General features: G+C 39.6%; 1 protein-coding gene across 3 annotated transcripts in view; it reads right to left on the bottom strand.

Moving 5' to 3' along the window:
* The window catches only part of LOC137017021 (NACHT, LRR and PYD domains-containing protein 3-like), a 114,107-nt gene that overhangs the window by 11,319 nt on the left and 80,875 nt on the right, over positions 1 to 21,913 (bottom strand). Inside the window, exon 10 of one of the 3 annotated variants that reach the window (XM_067380912.1) lies at positions 2,990 to 3,813. The exons of the other annotated variants lie outside the window; for them this stretch is intronic. Within the exon in view, the coding sequence (XP_067237013.1) occupies positions 3,393 to 3,813 (421 nt within the window). The 3' untranslated portion in view covers positions 2,990 to 3,392. Of the gene's footprint in view, positions 1 to 2,989; positions 3,814 to 21,913 lie in introns of those variants that run through there. 3 annotated transcript variants of the gene reach the window in all.

The raw sequence follows: 21,913 nt of genomic DNA, 5'->3' as shown, positions 1-21,913 counted from the left end.
CCAGAAAGTTTAGGAAAAGTCATGGAAATTAGTTTCAAAATATAAGATTTTAAAATATAAGAGCACATATGTCTAACTGATAATATTGTACAAATAAACTACAACATTATTTATATATTAACGTTCATTCGAACCATCCAACTGTGACATTCCATTAGATTTAGTTTTGTAGCGTTGAGCATTATAACCAATCACACGCATGTTCTTATTGAGCTTGTGAATGCGATGGCCAATCAGAAGTGTTCAGATCAGTCATGGCTGAAACTGAGAGTTTTGTTCAATGTACACAGACTGAATTCTGAAACTGTATGTAGAATAAACCAGTGAACAGGCAGAGAGTCGTGGCAGGTGGCAGACAGGGTAAACAGAAACAGGCAAGAGTTTGAGGCAGGCAGCAGACAGGGATAAACAGTAGCAGGCAGCAAGAATCACAGTCCAGAATAACAGTCCAATCGACAACAGGCAAACAATCAGGAATAAACACTCAGAAATGATAACCGTGGCTGATCAAGACTTCCCAATGAACTGCGTGTGAGTGCGTGTTAAATAGTGTGTGGTAATGAGGAGATGGGCGGCAGGTGTAGGCGTGATCAGTCCTAGGTATGTAGGTGTATGGGAAATGTAGTCCAATTGAACCTAGTACTCGGGCGAGGGCTCCCTCTGGTGGCCCGAGAGATCTGGTGCAGGGGATTCAATCGTAATAGAGCCACCACCCTGTGAGCGGCTCCTGACACGAGGCAAACGACGTCGGGGTCTACCTCTGGGTCTTGGGGCCGGTTTCTCCGGATGCGTCCTGTGAAACTCGTCAGTGAGCGAGGGGTCGAGAATGTCCTTGGCATTGACCCAGGACCGTTCCTCCGGACCGTAACCCTCCCAGTCGACCAGGTATTGCAACACCCCGTTGCAACGTCGTGAATTGAGCAGGTCCCGGACCTGGTATACCACTGCGTTATCAATCAGCAGCGGTGGGGGTCTCTGGTCCTCGGCTGCGGTGGTCCCCTGAACCTCTTCCAGACCGTCAGCAGGTTTCAGCAGCGAAACATGAAAGGTAGGAGAAATTCGATAATTAGCAGGGAGTTGTAAATGGAATGAAACTGGAGTGATTTGTCTAATGATTTTGAATGGACCCACATACCTAGGGCTGAGCTTCCTGCAAGGTTGCTGGAGGCGAAGATCCTGGGTGAACAGCCAGACCCATTGACCAGGGGTGTACTCAGGCGCTAGGCAACGGTGGCGGTTGGCTTGGACCTCTTGACGGTGGATAGCCCTTTGCAAGTGGATGTGGGCATGGTTCCAGGTCTCGTTGATGGCTGGCAGTTCAGAAGGTTCTCCCGACCACGGGAATAGCGGAGGTTGGAAGCCCGAGAACACATTTAAGTTCTGTGGCTGGCTTTTGGAGGGACTTCTGTGCATACTCGGCCCACATGAGATATCGACTCCAGTCGGCTTGGTGGCTGTGACAATAGGCTCTAAGGAAGCGAGTGAGCTCTTGGTTTAACCTCTCTGTTTGACCATTAGACTGTGGGTGATAACCGGAGGTGAGAATGATGTTAACATTGAGCAGGTGGAAGAAGGCTGTCCAGACTCTGGAGGTGAATTGTGGGCCCCTGTCAGACACTATGTCTTCTGGCAGACCATAGAACCAAAATACAAAGTTGCACAGGGTCTCGGCAGTTTCCATGGCGGTGGGTAGCTTGGGTAGAGGAATCAAGCGGCAAGACTTCGAGAAACGATCCACAACAGTCAGAATGGTGGTGTTCCCATGTGAGTTGGGGAGATCAGTGACAAAGTCTATAGCAATATGTGACCAGGGTCGGTGCGGAATGGGCAGTGGTTGAAGTAATCCGGCTGGAACCTTGTGTGAGGATTTTGTGGTGTTGCAGGTGATGCAGTGAATCACAAAGTGAGCGGTATCTTCGGATATGGACAGCCACCAGTACTTATTTTTGAGCAGTTGCAGTGTAGCGGTGATGCCTGGATAGCCAGAGCTTGGACTGTCGTGTACATGGTGTAACAGTCTCGGTGTTGATCGGGGACATAGGTGAGTTCTGGAGGACATTCGGGTGGTGGTGGTGTCTGAGTGTTAGATTTATCTCTGTGTAATGTCCCATTGGACTGGCGCTACCAGGAGACTGGTGGGAATTATGGTTTCGTGGTTCTGGATTGGTTCGTTACCTTCGTGGATTCTGGATAGAGCGTCCGCCTTGGTGTTTTTGGAACCGGGATGGTACATGACTGAGAAGTGGAAACGTGTGAAGAAGAGGGCCCACCTGGCTTGACGGGGATTCAAACGCTTGCCAGACTTCAGGTATTCAAGGTTTTTATGATCGGTTAGAACAACGAATGGGAGCTGTGTCCCCTCGAGCCAGTGTCGCCACTCCTTCATAGTGGCCTTCATGGCGAGTAACTCACAATTTCCCACGTCGTAGTTGCATTCAGCAGCTGATAGTTTTCTTGAGAAGTAAGCGCAGGGAAACATTTTGTTAGCTGGTTCATGTCGCTGTGACAGTACTGCCCCATTCCAGTGTTGGAGGCGTCCACCTACACGATGAAGGTTTTACTGGGGTCTGGGTGATGGAGTATGGGGGCAGTGGTGAAACAGTGTTTGAGCTCTTGAAATGCTTGACAGGCTTCGGGAGTCCATGTGAGTGAGAAAGAATTTCGACGGGTCATAGAAGTCAGGGGTGCCGCTACGAGACTGAAGTTCCTGATGAAACGCCAATAGAAGTTTGCGAACCCCAGGAAGCGTTGAAGTTCCTTGAGAGTTTGAGGTTTTGGCCAGTTCAGCACTGCTCTGACCTTCTGGTCATCCATAGCCACTCCCTACTGACTGATAACATACCCCAGGAAGGATGTCTTGGTCTGGTGGAACTCACATTTCTCTGCCTTGGCGTAGAATTGGTGCTGGATGAGGCGGCGTAAAATGGCTCGGACGTGCCGGACGTGTTCCTCCATGGAGTTCGAGTAAACCAGGATATCATCGATATAGACCACCAGCCACTTGTCCAGCATGTCTCAAAACACATCATTGATCATAGACTGGAAGAGAGAAGGACTATTGGACAGGCCGAACGGCATAACGGAGTATTCGTAGTGCCCTGAAGATGTAGAGAAGGCTGTCTTCCACTCGTCCCCCTCTCTGATACGGATCAGGTTGTAGGCTGAGCGCAGATCTAATTTAGTGAAGTACTTAGCTTGGCGTAACTGTTCCAGGGCTGCTGGGACAAGGGGAAGAGGATACCTGAACTTCATTGTGATGTCGTTGAGTCCCCGATAATCAATGCAGGGTTGGAGACTTCCGTCTTTCTTCTTGACAAAGAAGAACCCAGCTGATGCTGGTGACGTGGATGGCCGGATAAATCCCTTGGCTAATTCCTCCTCTATGTATTTCTTCATGGCGTTAGACTCTGGTTGAGAAAGTGGGAAGATTCGGCCTTTGGGTGGTGTGGAGCCAGTAAGGAGGTCAATGGCACAATCTCAGGAGCAATGTGGAGGTAATTGTGATGCTTTGGTTTTGCTGAAAGCCTCATAGAGATCGGCATACTCGTCAGGGAGTCCCGGTACCTTGGGTTTGGGTGAGGTGAGTGAGATGGCATGCACAGGAATAAAAGATTTTGGCTGGATGCAACTCTGATGACATGACATGCTCCACTGAACAATTTCTCCACTTCTTCAGGATATACAGGGATCATGATGGTGTAACCAAGGCAGACCCAGAATGAGGGGATGAACGGGTGAGCTGATGACGTAGAACTGTAAGGTTTCTTGATGTAGTAGACCGGTCTCCAATTGGCCGACCATCTAGCGCCTCCACTGCCAAGCGAGAAGTACAGGGTGTAAGAGCAAGGTTGTGTTTGTCAGCGAATTCTTTGGAGATGAAGTTGCCTGCAGCTCCTGAATCTAATAATCCATCCACCATAATCTTCTTATTGCCACTGATAATTTTAACTGGTACTTTAACACAATGTATTGTAGGGTCTGCACAGTCTCAAAGATGAGCAGGTTCCACCATAAACTGTGTTTAAGTCTCAATTCACGGAACTTTGGTTTGTAAATCTTACATTGATTCCGGCCCGGCAGACACTAATGGATCACAAGACTCTTTTTTATGACTATTTTGATAAGTCCCGAACCTCTCCTCTGCGACTTCAAAGGAGACGCAAACACCACGGATCGGGTTTCTAGGAGACAGGCCCAAATTCCAAACGGTCATAAAAAGGAAAATACACGCACACACCCACAGACACACAAACAGGCGCACCTATCTTAGTGGGGTCTCTCCATAGGCGTAATGGTTTTTATACTGTACAAACCATACTTCCTATCCTCCCCCTACCCTACCCCACCCCTATCCCTATCCCTAAACCTAACCATCACAGGAAACATTCTGCATTTTTACATTTTCAAAAAAACATCTTTTAGTATGTTTATTAATCCATTTCCCTCGTGGGGACAGCTGGCTGGACCCCACAACGTAGGTGATCTCAGGTTTTTATTACATTGTGGGGCCATTTGGTCCCCACGATGTAATATAAACAAGAACACACACACACACACACACACACACACACACACAAAAGACCTACATAAAGACTGTATGCACAAATATTATACCTGCAAATATGAATGTATCTGCCATTGTAGTGCTTGTTGCATGTATGTGTTACTAGTGTAGAATCGTAGAATTGACTATAGTAGGTTAGTTTTTATGTTAAACGATAGTAGTAGAGTATAAAGTGTATCTTCTTTATAGGATGAGCGACACCTGTCGAGTTTGATCTCTCCGTAAAGCTGTGAGTCCGAGCTATTCACTCATGTACGTTACATTTCTGTCAAATGCATCGTTCAATGTTTAATAGTACTATGAAGAAAATGCACCGATTTGACATACCATAAATTAATCCGGGAGACAGGACAAAGGGATGTGGAAAACCGCCATATTGCAACGCTATCATTGGAGGACGGTATTAAGAAGGCGTTCTGGTCTGTTGTCTTTAAAATACCACGACACGCATCTTTTCGATGCACAAGTTTTCCTGCACAAGTTCCTGCCGTAGAGACGGACTCTCTTCTTTATCTTCCGGTCATCTTACTTCCAGTTAAACCTTGTTTGAAAACCCCGCCGGAGAAACCCTCTCGGGAAGGACCAACCAAGCCAGGCGCATTGAAACTCTGCCGCACCCCGACTTGAACCATAAGCAAGTATTATAATTTCTCTGAAATTTGTTTAAATACTGGGTTTCCTTGCTGGCTCTTCAAGGTTAACTGTTGGAATTGGCCATTCTTTGATCATCTCTCTTTCTGACTGTTCCTTTCACTTTGTATGTATCTGTATCTACTTGTGTACATTTATCCGTATAACCTTTGTATTACCCGTTCCGTATATTAAACACATCATATCCATACTTTTTGTTCACTTGCTCATTCAACAACAATCGAGTCACTTTAACGTTCTGATTCTAATATCCTTGCTTTACGTTTGGATGCTATCATAGGAATTTATCCTCGTGGCCAGAGGATAACATTTCCGTCGTAATAGTCTGTGGATAACTTACCGGTTTGCTGGATGGACCGATAGTTTTCTACATAATTATTAAACCAGAACTAATCATATATGTGATTGATTATAATTCGTTGTAATCAAGTCACCATATATGGTTAATTCCCCCTTGGGTCGGTATGTGCATAATAATCATTCATAAAACTTTATGAATTATTATATTCATATTCCACACATAAATTGATTAATAACTGTACAAATCGTTACAGTATGGTTTGAATCGGCTCATTCACTGTTTAGTGCTGCTTGCAGCGGGTCTCACAGGGCATGAGGACTTGAAATGGCCGGATTGACCGCAGTACATCCACAGATGTTGTTGGGATCGCCGTTCTCGTTCCTCAGGTGTCAGGCGAGTAAAGCCCAGCTCCATGGGTTCGAGATTCCCCGTAGAAGGAATCCTCGACCCAGTCGGTTTGTGCAGCGAGTGTGCGAAAGGTTAGTGTAAACTCCACAGCAGTGTTAGTGTCTTGAGACAAAGCGAGCAGTTGTTCACCTGCACTACGGCCAGTACTGGAGCGCTCAAACACTTCTCTGAAGCGTTGCATAAAGTGATCAAAAGAGTGAGAACTTGATCCGTCAGATCTCCAAACATCAGTAATCCATTCCAACGCCTTACCAGTCAGCAGTGAACAAACAAACGCAACCTTACTTGTATCCTGAGCTGGTGCTGATGTACCGCCAGCTGGCTGGCCTGAGCTGATAACTCCATGGAGAGTTGAACAATCGCTGCTGGATCGCTTAATGGCGAAGTCTTCTGTAACGACTCAGGAGAGTATTGATCCATTTGCAGTTTATTCAACAACAAGGGCAGTACAGGAATTATAAACCAGTGAACAGGCAGAGAGTCCTGGCAGGCGGCAGACAGGGTAAACAGAGACAGGCAAGAGTTCAAGGCAGGCGGCAGACAGGGATAAACAGTAACAGGCAGGTAAGTAGGCAGGCAGCAAGAATCACAGTCCAGAATAACAGTCCAATCGACAACATGCAAACAATCAGGAATAAACGCTCAGAAATGATAACCGTGGCTGATCAAGACTTCGCAACGAACTGCGTGTTAAATAGTGTGCGGTAATGAGGAGATGGGCAGCAGGTGTAGGCGTGATCAGTCGTAGGTATGTGGGTGTATGGGAAATGTAGTCCAATTGAAACTACTCGGGCGAGGGCTCCCTCTGGCGGCCCGAGAGATCTGGTGCAGGGGATCCAATCGTAACACTAGTGAATTCTCCCATCATAAATAAAGTGCAGATTCGCTGTCAGAGATTCATGTCACAGTGTAGTCAGCTTCTGAGATTTTAACGGGAGTGTTTGTGAGAGTGTTTAAGCTCATGCTAGACTTAAATTATGGACAGCTTCACGATCGGTCACATTCTCTGCTCTCCTTCTATATACAGTTTATTCCAGTTAATATAATTTATTCATCATGCTGATACGATTATGTGAATCTTCTTTTTCTAATGTGTAAAAAGTGTGCAGTTTCTCCAAACACAAAAACATTTTCATATATTCTATTAATCGACATTAATAATCATTATTACATCCTAGGTGTATTTGACTATCTTCTCTCAGAGGAATCAGAGTTATATTATAATATCCTGTAACAAGCTTTACAATGGTAGTGAATGGTCATGATTCTGAAGCCAGAAAAAGTGCATCCATCATAAAAGTAATCCATATGGCTCCAGGGGGTTAATAAAGGCCTTCTGAAGTGAGGCGATGAAAAGAAAAAAAAATCCATATTTATAAAGAAAAAAAAATCCATATTTATAACTTAAAAAACAGGGGTGTACACACTGGTACGCATGCGCAGCCGAAATGAAAAATGTGCGCTGTTAATACGATCAAAACACTCATGTGTGTACCAGCATCATTGACGGTCGTTAGTACACAGTCGCCATTTTAGATCAACCAAAGTTAATACTGTGAGAGATGTCCAAAAACATCAAACATTAAATAGTTTCTTTGGCATTCCACCACCTCAAAAGAAACGTCAGACCGAGTCCCAGCCGAAAGAAAGAGTTTTCTCTGAGAAGTGGCTCCAAGAAGTGCCATGGCTTGAATCCGGCGAGGAGCGCAGTCAAATTTGATGTAAGATATGTCGTGCTCATCCCCATATAGCAGACAAAAGTAGTCCTTTTTATAGACAAACATAAAAAGAGCAGGGAGCATACAAATGTTTTACAAGCTATCGCTAACAGAAATGCAACTCCAGAAGAAATATCTGACAGCTCTCTGTAAAATTTTTCTACTAGCCTTTCATAAGGCTAAACATGCACAGCCTATGTCTTCGTCTGCTGAAGATATCTCTTTATTAAAAAGGCTGGGAGTGAATGTCAGATGGGCATATCATTCACGTGAAGGTGGAACATGAATTATCCAAACCATTGCACAGATTGCACCATCTGTCAGTTCAGAACTGAGAGAAAAGTTGAAATCAGCTGAATTTTGGGGTAGGGCTGGGCGATATGGCCAAAAAGTCATATCTCAGTATTTTTTGGCTAAATGAGGATGTGGCTCGTCCACTCCTGACAGCAAAATGGAAATATTTGTATGACTTTCTAACATTTACAGATGGAGAATATAGCTGTGAAATGTAAGTTATGCGCTGAGGAAAACACCACATCACAAAAGCATTAAGGCTCCGGTATACTTCAAACGAAATCGAAGAACGAACTGATGTGATGTCATTTCGAACAAAATCAGGCCAAAACGAAGTTCGTTTTGTGTTCTTTTTGGAAGTTCGAAACGGCTTGCCAAAGCGAACTTTCAGGAAAAGTTTGTTCCAGCTGCAAAACACCTTCGATACGATAATGTAATGGAGGTGTGCGCTGAAGCTCCGCCTTCATTCGCGTGAACGCGTCTCTGACCAATTTGATCTGTAGTTGTTGAGGTAAGATCTCGCGGGTGAAAACATGAACACACTGGATAGCCGTTTTATAGAACAAAATGAAGTTGTGCTTGTAAAAAAAATGAAGCACTAACACTGTTTTTCATGTTTGATACTGTAAAGCTCCTTGATTTTAAGCAGTCTATTGAATAAAGTGCTATATAAAGACGTGATGTGACTGGAGTGCTAATTTGCAGAGCTCGTGCTAACATTCCCATGCTGTTATGACCAGACGCTTTTCTTATGCTTTCTATAATAAATGCTTGCTGTTTTCTCATTTTTTGTGTGTTTATTTTGTTACTGAGAAGAAAGTGCACGGCACATATTTACATATTCATCTAAACGTGGCTCTCAGCAGTGTGGGCGGCGTCAGATGTTCGATTACAGTATATCATGGGTCACACATTTCGAACTTCGTTTTACCCCTAAACGAAGAACGAAAAAGAATCTTGTTTGAAGTATACCGGAGCCTTTAAGCAGTGCAAATATCTGTCAGCACATGAATCTGTCAGAGCATCTGACAGGACAAGCCGCTTTAAATGATAGGCCTACGTGTTAACTATATCTTAATGTTACGAGTTATTTTTAAAGCCCTTATTATTAAGCATGTCTCATATTTAAGCCTAATTGTATTATGCATTTCCTCCACAGCAGCACTCTGTGACGTCCACCACTGTTTTTCACATGTGCTCATATAAAAATACTGTATATCGATATAAACGGTATCGCCTCATTCTGTATCGTATATTTAAAATATATCGGTATATCGTACAAACTCGATATACTGCCCAGCCCTATTTTGGGGTCTACCCAGCTAACAAAAAGGAGTTTTGTTAACATTCTCTTTAAGTTATGAAAACGTTATTTCGGAATGTTTTTTAAACGTTCAAAACGTCCAGTTCTTAATGTATCAAGAATGTTTTTTCTTGGTTTATGTGAACGTTAGAGGAACATTCCATTCTATCATTTTGGAAATGTTATGAAAACGTATATATTTTCTGAACGTTCACAACACCCTGCCCCGCTAGATATTTTACGTTCCCAGAACATTCTCAAAACATCCCCACTGGTGTTAATGACATTGTCTAGTAATGTTCCCAGAACGTTCAGAGACGGCCACGATGTGGAGTTCTTTTAAGGTTTGGGGGACGTTATTTGGCGGACCTTCACAGAACCTTTCAGGACGTTCTCTGAACGTTTAGGGAACCATATTTTATTGTATGGAATATCCCTGCTGCCTTAGTCAAAAAAAGTTGACTAAGTACTGCTCAAACAAATACTAATTTTTTTTAAATGTCTTACAAAAGACAAAAAAACAACAGAACATGCATGAGCTAATGTAACTGCTGTATCACTGCATCAGCAACTACACAGTTACTGTCTTTAAATAAAGCAACATGCAGCAGATCATCAGTGTTTCTGGATCATCACTGACTGAAGCACAGGCTCTATTCTCCAGCACAATGGTAACCTCACAAAACTCAAATAACAGAAACAGAACATTAAACACTAACGGATCTCTCTAGATCTCTGCATCTTCACTTATTACAAACCACTCTGACTTTGTTTCTTTCATACAAATCTTCTTAACGAGGTGTTGATGTTTTACCAAATTTATAAATGTTACCGTTATGGAGGTAAGCACTTGCTTTAGTTGGGCTCCTGACCCTTAACATTTTGACTATGTTTTCTCCAATTGTTGTAATTGTGTTTTTAATGCATTTGTTGCAAAAGAAATTGTGAGAAAATAAAAATCTGGTCATATGGATTTGGCTGCTCATTATTGATGATTTTCTCGTCATACAGTGGTTTTATTCACTGATCTCTGAATATTGTATTTTCTTTCATGTTGTTGTAGTCATATGATAATGTATAAAATCCTGCCATGTTCTGATATTTTGAAAGTTTGGGCAGAAATTATTCAAACAGCATCATACAGATTCACACAGACATCAAGATTCTATGTATGATCCACAACAATGGTAACAACATTTTCAGATAAACAGATTAACTCTGAACATCACAAAACAAGCTACTAAAGTCACAAAAAAAATTTTGTTTAGTGTCACCATCGTTGAGGATCGTACGCTGATTCATGATGTCTAGTGTGAAATTGAAAAATACTGCTCAAAACTCTTGTTTGTATAACAAATTAAATAAAACTTTAAAAACGTTAATAGTGCAAAACTTACAGTTAATACATTCATAGTTTGATGTTCAGTGAATCAGGTCACTCCATGATGATTGAATCACCAGCACTTAACAACCCAATTCATTTAAACAGAAATTCTCTTGCATTTTCCAATGTTAAAAGTCAAGAATAAAGAGCCCATCTAAAGCAAATGCTCACCTCCATAACGGTGACTTCAAACTTTATTATTTTCTATAAAACACCCACACAGAAGTCGACATTCTCGTGACCTTGTGCAACTTTGCCTAAAAGTTCTCTAAAAGTGACAAAAATTCAGAAATTTTACAGAACATTTGGGACATAAAACGTCCTCTTTTGGTAATGAAAGTGCTGCAGTTCAAGGTTCCTTATATGATTTTAGGGGGACATTCCAATTTGGTTAATTTTATGGTTACATAAGAACGTTACAATGAGGATATTTTGGACGTTAATTGAACGTTGCCACATGGTCCTGGTTCATTTAATAACATTCCCGATATGAGTTTAGGGGGATGTTCTATTTTGGTTATTTTATGTTCGCGTGAGAACGTTACAAAGAGGACATTTATGAAGTTAACAGAACGTCCTATAGTAATGGTCCCCTAAACATTCCCAGAATGTCCTGAATGTTCCCTGAAGGTCCACCAAATAACGTCCCCCAACCCTTAAAAGAACTCCACATCGTGACTGTCTCTGAACATTCTGGGAACGTTACTAGACAACATCCTTAACACCAGTGGATGTTTTGAGAATGTTCTGGGAACGTAAAATTTCTGGCGGAGTAAACTGTCACCTAGTAACGTTCCCAGAACGTTCAGAGAAGGTCACAATGTGGCTTCATGTTCTCTTCAGTTCTATTTAAAAAAAAAAAAAATGTTAGATGAACATCCAGCTAACATTTCAAAAACATTTAGCAAATAATAATAACATCATAAAGGCGCTACGGCAATGTTGTTCTAAGAACGTTCTCTCTCAATGTTATGAGAATGTTTTTAAGTAAAAATAACATTGTATGGACGTTCCATGAACGTTGTTCTCACAACCTTTTCTCTATATAATGAGAACATTCATTAAGTACAGATTACAATGTAAGGACGTTTTTTATAAACGTTGTACTCAGAACGTATTATAATAACATTATGAAAACATTCAGCAAATAATAATAACATTAAAAGGATGTTCTGAGAATGTTATCCTAAGAACATTTTCTCTCAACATTACGAGAACATCAGTCAAGTACAAATAACATGGTAAGAACGTTCCAACAATGTTGTTCTAAGAATGTTTTCTCTCAACATTATGATAATGTATTTTAACATGATAAAGACGTTTCAAGAACGTTGTTATGAGAACGTTTTTGCTCAACATTATGAGAACATCAGTCAAGTACAAATAACGTGATAAAGACGTTACAAGAATGTTGTTATGAGAACGTTTTTGCTCAACATTATGAGAACATCAGTCAAGTACAAATAACATGGTAAGAACGCTCCAACAATGTTGTTCTAAGAATGTTTCCTCTCAACGTTATGAGAATGTATTTTAACTATGAAAACATTATAAGAATTGTATAATGTTAAGAAAGAAATATAAGAAATATAAGAAATGTTCCTGAAACATTATTTTAGAAATGTTTTTTTCTAACATTTGCAAAACTTTTACATAACGTTAGTGAAAGTTATGGAAAAGTTCCCTGTTAGCTGGGTACTTTTTGACGGGCCGGAGGACATAAAAACAGAGCAGGACATTGTCTACACTGTGTCTGTGTCCAGCAACAGAGAGTTTACCTCTGATTTCCTTGGATTAAAGGGTCATGAAACCCTAAACTAAATTTTCTGAGATTTTAACAGATGTATGTGTGTTGAACATCTCTGAGTATAATGTTAGCATCTGTTAGATTTAATTGTAGAGGGAAAGTGTTTAGATTAGACGAAAATAGCGGAAAAAATCTCAAAATTAACCAGAGTTCACGTCACAGGTGGTGATGTAGCGGTGCATGATAACACTTCGATGATGCATCGGTGTCTTATAATTATTAATGAGACTGAGTTTTCTTATCCTATCAGAAGACACCATCTCTAAATTATTCAGGACACCATATGATTCTTTCAAATTACAGACATGTCAAACTGTTAGATCGTGCAGTAGAGGAGAGAGGGGTTCATGGGTCTTTGTTTTTGTGGTTTAAAAGTTCGGGTGTGTTGCATGGCTTTCCCCGCAATACTGCCAGGGCAAGACTGCTGCAGGCGGTTGGTTGGTCATCAAATACCGACACATCGAAACTGTTTGTGTTTGTGTGCAACAAGCATCAGACTACATGGTTACATTCACTATATTTGTATTAATAGATTTCAATATAAAAACTGTTTGTAGGACAACATTAGGCAGGATGTTAAATTAAGATTTTTAAAACGTAAATACATATTTTTTTTTTCTAAATCCAAATAGAAAAATGTGGAAAATACAGAGATATATACCGTATATCACCATTTAACCAAAAAATACAGAGATATGACTTTTTGGCCATATCGCCCAGCACTACTACAGATACATTTGACCCAGAGGCAGCAGTAGAGCTATGGATGCAGACAGCCCATCGTAGACTTAACCAGGGAAGTGCATCCACCTCCACCGTCCAGGAGACAGCAAAATCGTCCTGTACTACAGTTGAAATTGAGGACAGTGAGGAAGATGATGTTAAGTTTGAGTACCAATTCCAATCTCTAAATACTCTCATGAGAACCAGGCTTAAAACGTTGTGTGCATCCCTGTTTATAAACTATAATAACCAGCTTCTGGCAAACATCCATACGCAAGTCAACTTAGTCGACAAGCCGCGGAAGTGCAACCTCTGACGTGACGAATGACATATTGACCAACGTGCCCATGTACTTCAAACAAATGTGCCAATTGAATGCTATGGAAACATACAGTGCCTAATTTATTAGACGACCTGTCATAATAAAGAGAGAACACAAATATTTTAGGATTCTATCAAAAACTTGTTTAAAGCACTTAATAAATGGCATTGCCATTCATTAGTAAAATAACAAACTGAAACAACTAAATAGTTTCTAAATAATATTCACACATAATATCAAAAAAAAATGTGAAATCTGAAATCTGAAAAAAAGAAAACCAACAACTATGAAGTGTTTTACTTTTTCCTGCCTTTCTTGTAAAACAGTCAAATCAAAAACTCATGGATAACAACAATAAATATGTTGTAGCTTTAGAAATACTGCTGTAACTAAAGAGCTTATACATACTGGTGGATTAACCATTACAGAAACATGAAAAATGATTTTAGTACTATACTGATAGTTTAGGCTGCCCTGACCTGTGGCACAAACCTTACATTGGGTATCAGATGTCTAATAACTTTAGCACTGTTTAAATCTCTACATTGAAAATGAAGATAGTAATAAAGATAATAAAGAAAAACACAAACTCAGTGTAACACGCAAGATAAATGTTCAGCAGAAACACACACATTCACTCTGGACACAGTCACCTCTTACTGTCATATCTTTATCCTGTAAATAGACTATAAGAAACCTCTTACATTTAAACATGTTGTTCTCCCTTCACAGTTACTACTCTTATAAAATACTTGAATGACAATTTAACTTCAAACAACAGATATTCAGCAAAATGAATATTTTTGTGCTGAATATTGTCCCCCTCTCTCCTACGTTCGTCTGTCTAACGCGGGTATGCGAGCCGGCGCTCATTCAGTAAAGTTTGAAGTTTAACACAGACTGTCAGGACGAGCCTTTATGCAAAATGGAAATGCTCGCGTGAATTTGTAACATTTACAGATAAGGATATAGAGGTAGAATGAACGTTTTGCGCTGAGGACGCACATGCATCTGTCAAAACGCCTGACACAGACAAGCCAGTACACTAATGCATTAGCTTGAAGCTGAAAATAAAAGAGTTCTCATGTTTGAAGAATGGTCAAATTTAAAAATGGAAGAGAACTTGGTTCATTGAAGAAATTTAAACCATTAGAAGACCTGGTTGCATGATTCTTTCCTTTTCCGTGCCTTTTTCATGGAATAAGACTGGAAGTTCTTATTTTATTTAAAGATCTACTTTTTTTTTTAGTTCTGTCCTACAAAAGCTTTATAAAATACTTTCAAGAAGACAAAATAAAAACAATTTACCCTCCAACCATCCTGTGCAAATGTTTATACCCCCTGAATTTTAATGCATTGTTTCCTTCTGGAGTATCAGTAAATGTTTTCACCATTTGTAACAGTTGGGTATGAGAAGAGTCCCAAACATGGGACTTATCATAAAGAAAATCATAAAAAAGTTGTAAATTAATGACACACAGTACTGAGAATAAATTAAGTGTATGTAAACTTTTGAACTGCTTAATTTGTGTAAAGGCAGATATTATATATTGTGGACTATATGTAAACATCCCATAATAATACATTTTTGTTGCAGTGCTAAATAAAAAAACTATTTTTGATCTCACTTATTTATTTATTTTTTAAATTATTGATATTTTGCAGATTCTGAAAGGTGTTATCACATCAAATAATAGGCTACTATTCAACAAATAGCGCAATATGCTGATAGAATATTCTAGAGCTGAACATAACTGAGCAAAACTATTTTATATTTTACTAGAATAGTTACATCTATATTTTTTTTAGTTTTTAATTTATTCATTTTCGAGATTTTTCATGACTTGGAAATTACAATTTTAAAATTCCAAGCTAAATTCTCAAGTGTTCCATGATCGTGTAGCAATGAGTTAATGGTGTGTGTGCGTTTAAATAGAGACTAGAACGCATTTATAAAGGAGCTGCATGTCATCTGCTCATGTGATTGTTAATGGCTGTCTTGAGAAGTGATCAGATAAGGTGTGCAAGAGTCTTGGAAAACGTCTTAGAAAAAGGATGTGGATGAGGCCATGAATGCTTTTTACAAGTTGAAATCTTGTAATTATGGCAATTCTAGTATGGTGTGAGCACCTGAAGTGCTGAGCGTGTCTGTGAGGGAGAACTGTAAAAGGATGCGCGCCGCGAGGCGCGCCAGAAAAATACAACCGCACAATGTTTCTAGTAATTCACATATGTAACTAATTTAGTGTGAATATATTTTTTTACATTTTGTGTGCTATCACAAAAAAACGAGTATCCTGAGGATGTTGGAGGGGCACAAGAGAAATCCGGGGGGGGGGGGGGGGGGGGGCATTGCCCCTCCTAGCCCCCCCCTAGACCCGGCCCTGTTTTAGATGCATTTTTGTCCACAGAAATGTGTTATTCAGTGACGAGGCTGAATCCAGCTTCTTATTCGCAGCTTCTTATTGACGCTATCCGGTCCACCTTAAAAGACGCGACGCTTCTGCGTTTGTAGCTTCTTATTCACCCTCAATTTAGGGACAGTGCGGTTTTTCTCTTTTTCGCTCTTTTTTAAGGTATTGTGTAGCTTTTTGTATCTATTTTCATAATTAAAGGAAAATAAACTATTGATAACACTGATATATCCGCGAAATATAGGCTGCAAAAATATAAAGGCACATAAAATATAATTGTAGTATTCTTTGTTTATTGAACGTGTCATCAGCTCAACTTGAAGGACCGTGTGGTTTTTCTCTTATTCACGCTTTTTATGCTACTATTGTCTATTTTCAGAAAAAATAATAAACTATTCTGAAATGTAAATAACACCGAAATATCAGTGAAAATTACTGTAAAATTACAAGGGTATATAAAAAACAATTACATCATTCTTTTTGCACGTCATGCTTTGAATGCATTAATAAATCGATTGAATAAAAAAATAATTCAAGCAAATATTACAGATTTCAATATCACAAGGTAACTAGAGACTGTACCAGCTCCAGCTTGGATCCAGCCTCTTATAAAGACTTCAGATGAAGGACTCCAGAACATCAAACTTGGATGATTATACAAAATGATCATGTTATCATTGCTTTGCATGCACACTACTTTTGCTTAAAAGAAGTAAATACTACAATTTGTATATCTTGCAACTGTACATTCTGATATCATCTCATAAAAGAAGACTATTGTGTTTTTGTCACATAGAAACATGAATTTGCTGTAAAGCTTCTTTTGAAATATAGTGAAAAGCACTATACAAGTGAATGTGAATTAAATTACCTTTGAGGGTGCATTAAAAGTTGCACTGGGGCCTTATTCGCAATGCACTTGAATGTCACTATTCAAATTTTCAGACATTTTTACTTTAGCATTACGAAGTTATGGACCCATGAATTTGACAAATGTGACAATACAGTTACAGGAGAAATTGCATTATTGGCCCAATTGGAGGCGCTATATCTCAGCTGCCTTTGAGGGTGCGTTAAAGGTTCTACTGGAGCCTTATATCCAATGCACTTGACTGTCACCATGCACAATTATGGACAATTGTACTGTAGCATTACGAAGTTATGGACACATGAATTTGACAAATGTGACAATACAGTTACAGGAGAAATTGCATTATTGGCCCAATTGGAGGCACTATATCTCAGCTGCCTTTGAGGGTGCGTTAAAAGTTGCATGGGGGCCTTATTCCTAATGTACTTGACTGTCACCATGCACATTTTCAGACATTTTTACTGTAGCATTTTAAGGTTATGGACCCATGAATTTGACAAATGTGACAATACAGTTACAGGAGAAATCGCATTATTGGCCCAATTGGAGGCGCTATATCTCAGCTGCCTTTGAGGGTGTGTTAAACGTTGCACTGGGGCCTTATTCCCAATGTACTTGACTGTCACCATGCACATTTTCAGACATTTGTACTGTAGCATTTTAAAGTTATAGACCCATGAATTTGACAAATGTGACAAAACAGTTAAAGGAGAAAATGCATTATTGGCCCAGTTGGAGGTGCTATATCTCAGCTACCTTTGAGGGTGCGTTAAAAGTCGCACTGGGGCCTGATTCCCAATGTACTTGACGGCTCCAGTAGAACCTTTAACGCACCCTCAAAGGCAGCTGAGATATAGCGCCTCCAATTGGGCCAATAATGCATTTTCTCCTGTAACTGTATTGTCACATTTGTCAAATTCATGGGTCCATATCTTTAAAATGCTACAGTAAAAATGTCTGAAAATGTGCACGGTGACAGTCAAGTACATTGGGAATAAGGCTCTAGTGCAACTTTTAACGCACCCTCAAATGCAGCTGAGATATAGCGCCTCCAACTGGGCCAATAATGCATTTTCTCCTTTAACTGTATTGTCACATTTGTCAAATTCATGGGTCTATATCTTTAAAATGCTACAGTACAAATGTCTGAAAATGTGCATGGTGACAGTCAAGTACATTGGGAATAAGGCTCTAGTGCAACTTTTAACGCACCCTCAAAGGCAGTTGAGATATAGCGCCTCCAACTGGGCCAATAATGCATTTTCTCCTGTAACTGTATTGTCACATTTGTCAAAATCATGTGTCCATAACTTTAAAATGCTACAGTAAAAATGTCTGAAAATGTGCATGGTGACAGTCAAGTACATTGGGAATAAGGCCCCAGTGCAACTTTTAACGCACCCTCTAAGGTAGCTGAGATATAGTGCCTCCAACTGGGCCAATAATGCAATTTCTCCTTTAACTGTATTGTCACATTTGTCAAATTCATGGGTCCATATCTTTAAAATGCTACAGTAAAAATGTCTGAAAATGTGCAAGGTGACAGTCAAGTACATTGGGAATAAGGCTCTAGTGCAACTTTTAACGCACCCTCAAAGGCAGTTGAGATATAGTGCCTCCAACTGGGCCAATAATGCATTTTCTCCTGTAACTGTATTGTCACATTTCTCAAATTCATGGGTCCATATCTTTAAAATGCTACAGTAAAAATGTCTAAAAATTTGCAAGATAACAGTCAAGGACATTGGGAATATGGCTCCCGTGCAACTTTTAACGCACCCTCTAAGGTAGCTGAGATATAGCGCCTCCAACTGGGCCAATAATGCAATTTCTCCTGTAACTGTATTGTCACATTTGTCAAAATCATGTGTCCATAACTTTAAAATGCTACAGTAAAAATGTCTAAAGATTTGCAAGGTGACAGTCAAGTGCATTGGGAATATGGCTCTAGTGCAACTTTTAATGCACCCTCAAAGGTAATTTAATTCACATTCACTTGTATAGTGCTTTTCACTATATTTCAAAAGAAGCTTTACAGCAAATTTATGTTTCTATGTGACAAAAACACAATAGTCTTCTTTTATGAGATGATATCAGAATGTACAGTTGCAAGATATACAAATTGTAGTATTTACTTCTTTTAAGCAAAAGTAGTGTGCATGCAAAGCAATGATAACATGATCATTTTGTATAATCATCCATGTTTGATGTTCTGGAGTCCTTCATCTGAAGTCTTTATAAGAGGCTGGATCCAAGCTGGAGCTGGTACAGTCTCTAGTTACCTTGTGATATTGAAATCTGTAATATTTGCTTGAATAATTTTTTTATTCAATCGATTCATTAATGCATTCAAAGGATGACGTGCAAAAAGAATGATGTAATTGTTTTTTATATACCCTTGTAATTTTACAGTAATTTTTACTGATATTTCGGTGTTACCTTAAAAAAGCGCGAAAAAGAGAAAAACCGCACTGTCCCTAAATTGAGGGTGAATAAGAAGCTACAAACGCAGAAGCGTCGCGTCTTTTAAGGTGGACCGGATAGCGTCAATAAGAAGCTGGATTCAGCCTCGTTATTCAGTGCTGTATAACTCTTCCGAGCACGGTGGGCAGACCCAACTAATGGGTAATGAGAATCGTTGTCGATGATTATCATTATTGATTATCGATTTTATCAAATAGTTGTTGCAGCCCTATTCACTACCATTATCAGTGTTGGGCACATTACTTTAAAAAGTTACTTCTCACAAATAGTAATGGAGTTAGTAACTAAGTTACATCATAATAAAAGTAACTAATTACCAGGCCAAAGTAACTAATTACCATAGTAGCTATTGTGTTACTTTTAAAAAAAAATTAAATATGCCAAATAACTTGGATGCCCCAATATTAAATATAAGTCTAAAAATAAATTATTCTTGATCTGCTCTTGCTCACGACATGACATTTTTCTGCACTGTAGTATAGGCTACGTGTTGGTAGCCATTAAAGAAAACATAGTTTCATATTTATGTTTAAATAGTCCTATGTTATGTTTTAAATCCATCTATTTGATTATGAAAAGTGAACAGCATGAGTAAGATACATCATAAGATGCGCAATAAATCAGGAGACATGGAGTGAGTGAGACATGATTTTGACCACTTCATTAAGTTTTGTTTTGTAGAAAGCCATTCTTTAAAGTGAATTTCGTTTTGTAAAAATTGTATCTTAATTTGAATCAATGTTTCATCAACCAATTGCCTGGATTTAATAAATAAGAAGCAAATATAGCTGACAATTTAATCCTGACATGGGTGCGCAGGCGCGATCACTGGCGCGTGAACTGCAGCGCGTCTTATAGGCCAGAAACTCAACGTATAGGCTGCTTTCCTCATAGACATGAGAAATATATCTATAGAAAGTTTGAAATATCTACTTTAACGAAAATGAAATAATTGAAAATGAAAAGAAATAGGCTAGTCTGATTATGTAGACTAATCCAAATGAAATGTGCATTCTCTCTCTAGGCGCGTCCACTATGAGCAGAAGATGAGAGTCAGCAATGTGAACATCTTTGCAGCCGACACTGATTAACAAAACATTAGTTTATTAATACACAATTAAAATGTCTCCTTGCTGTTTTTTGTCACATTCATAATCATTATTTTTGCCGGTTCTTTATGGCAAGCTTTGTATATGCGCTTGAGTGCTATAGATTATATTACGTAAATGCTCATTATTATGGTTTATTCTCTCCAGTATTTAAGAAATTAATATAAATGTGATTAGTCAGACTTCTGGTTTGAGCAATGTAGGCAGAGGACGCATGTGTGTGAGCATCCCGACAACTTCAAATTAAATATTAATAACTGTCTTCTATAACAGGTCAGACACACATTAGGGGGCTGTAATACAGGTGCGGTAGCCAAATGCCTAACTCTAAAACGAAAACTGATCAAGATTCGAAGAAAACTTCCATAAGCAGCAAGTTAGCTAAAATGGCGGTGGCTGCACCAGAGGCTAATGAGGATTTTTCTTTGAGTATGCTGACTACGGAGCTGGAAAAACAGCGAGAATATCTGAAAGAGGATATGAGTGCGTTAATCAAGTCTTCCCTAGCACCAATTCAACTATCCATAGAATTGTTTCAAGAAACAGTGGATGTGTTCGGAAAGCGTCTCACAACTGTGGAAAGTATGGCAGGAGAAAACTTCGAGGCCCTTGTTAAAGCGGAGGTAGACATCGCTGCGTTAAAAACAACCAACGAGAACAACGCTTAAAAACAAAGCTGTTAGACCGTTTGGACGATCTGGAAAATCGTTCACGCAGGGCAAATCTTCGGATCATAAATGTGCCTGAGGACAGTGAAATTGGAAGGGACATAATTAAGTTCACTTCTGATCTACTGAAAGACGTCATGGGGGATCAGGTGTTCGAGAAACCACCAGAACTGGAAAGAGCACATCGCGGATCAGCACCTAAACCCAGAGATGGCCTACCTCCAAGACCCATTATCGTATGTTTTCATCGATTCCAGGAGAAGGAACGAGCTTTGCGCTGGGCTAGGCAACACGAGCTGCAGTATTGAGGGAAGACTCTCAGATTCTATCCTGACCCACTCTCCAAGAAGCGTGCTGCATTTAAGAACATTAAAAGTTGAGTGGATAATGAAGAGTTACTGGGAGTACAATGGGGTTATAGGAGTCCTGCAGCTTACCTCAGTTGGGGAGGTAAACATAGGAAAGAGTGTTCTAATGTTCATGGGTTGGTTTACTGCCTTATTGATTGTGTTTTTCTTTTATTTTCCCTTTTTGTTTTTTTCAATGGATACTCCACTTGTTTTCGTTTTGTTTTGGGGTGAGAAATTTAGCTGGGTACCAGTTTTGTCTATGCCACAGGTGCAGTGTTTATCTTTTTATAGTGAACTATGTCCAATGTTTAAACAGGAATGACAGGAAAGTCGTGTATTAGGTTTACATTATGGAATGTTAAAGGTCTTAATGGTCCTATAAAGAGGTCAAAAATCTTTTCCCACCTTAAGCATCTTAAATCCGATATTATCTTCCTTCAAGAGACACACTTACTCAATTCAGATCATCTTAGGTTGCAGAAACCATGGGTGGGTCACATTTCCATTCTAAATTTAATGCTAAGGCAAGAGGAACAGCTATA

Source organism: Chanodichthys erythropterus, chromosome 3 (genome assembly GCF_024489055.1).
Source record: "Chanodichthys erythropterus isolate Z2021 chromosome 3, ASM2448905v1, whole genome shotgun sequence".
Taxonomy (NCBI): domain Eukaryota; kingdom Metazoa; phylum Chordata; class Actinopteri; order Cypriniformes; family Xenocyprididae; genus Chanodichthys; species Chanodichthys erythropterus.
The sequence above is the reverse complement of the archived record's forward strand: the minus strand, read 5'-3'. Positions and strand labels throughout refer to the sequence as shown.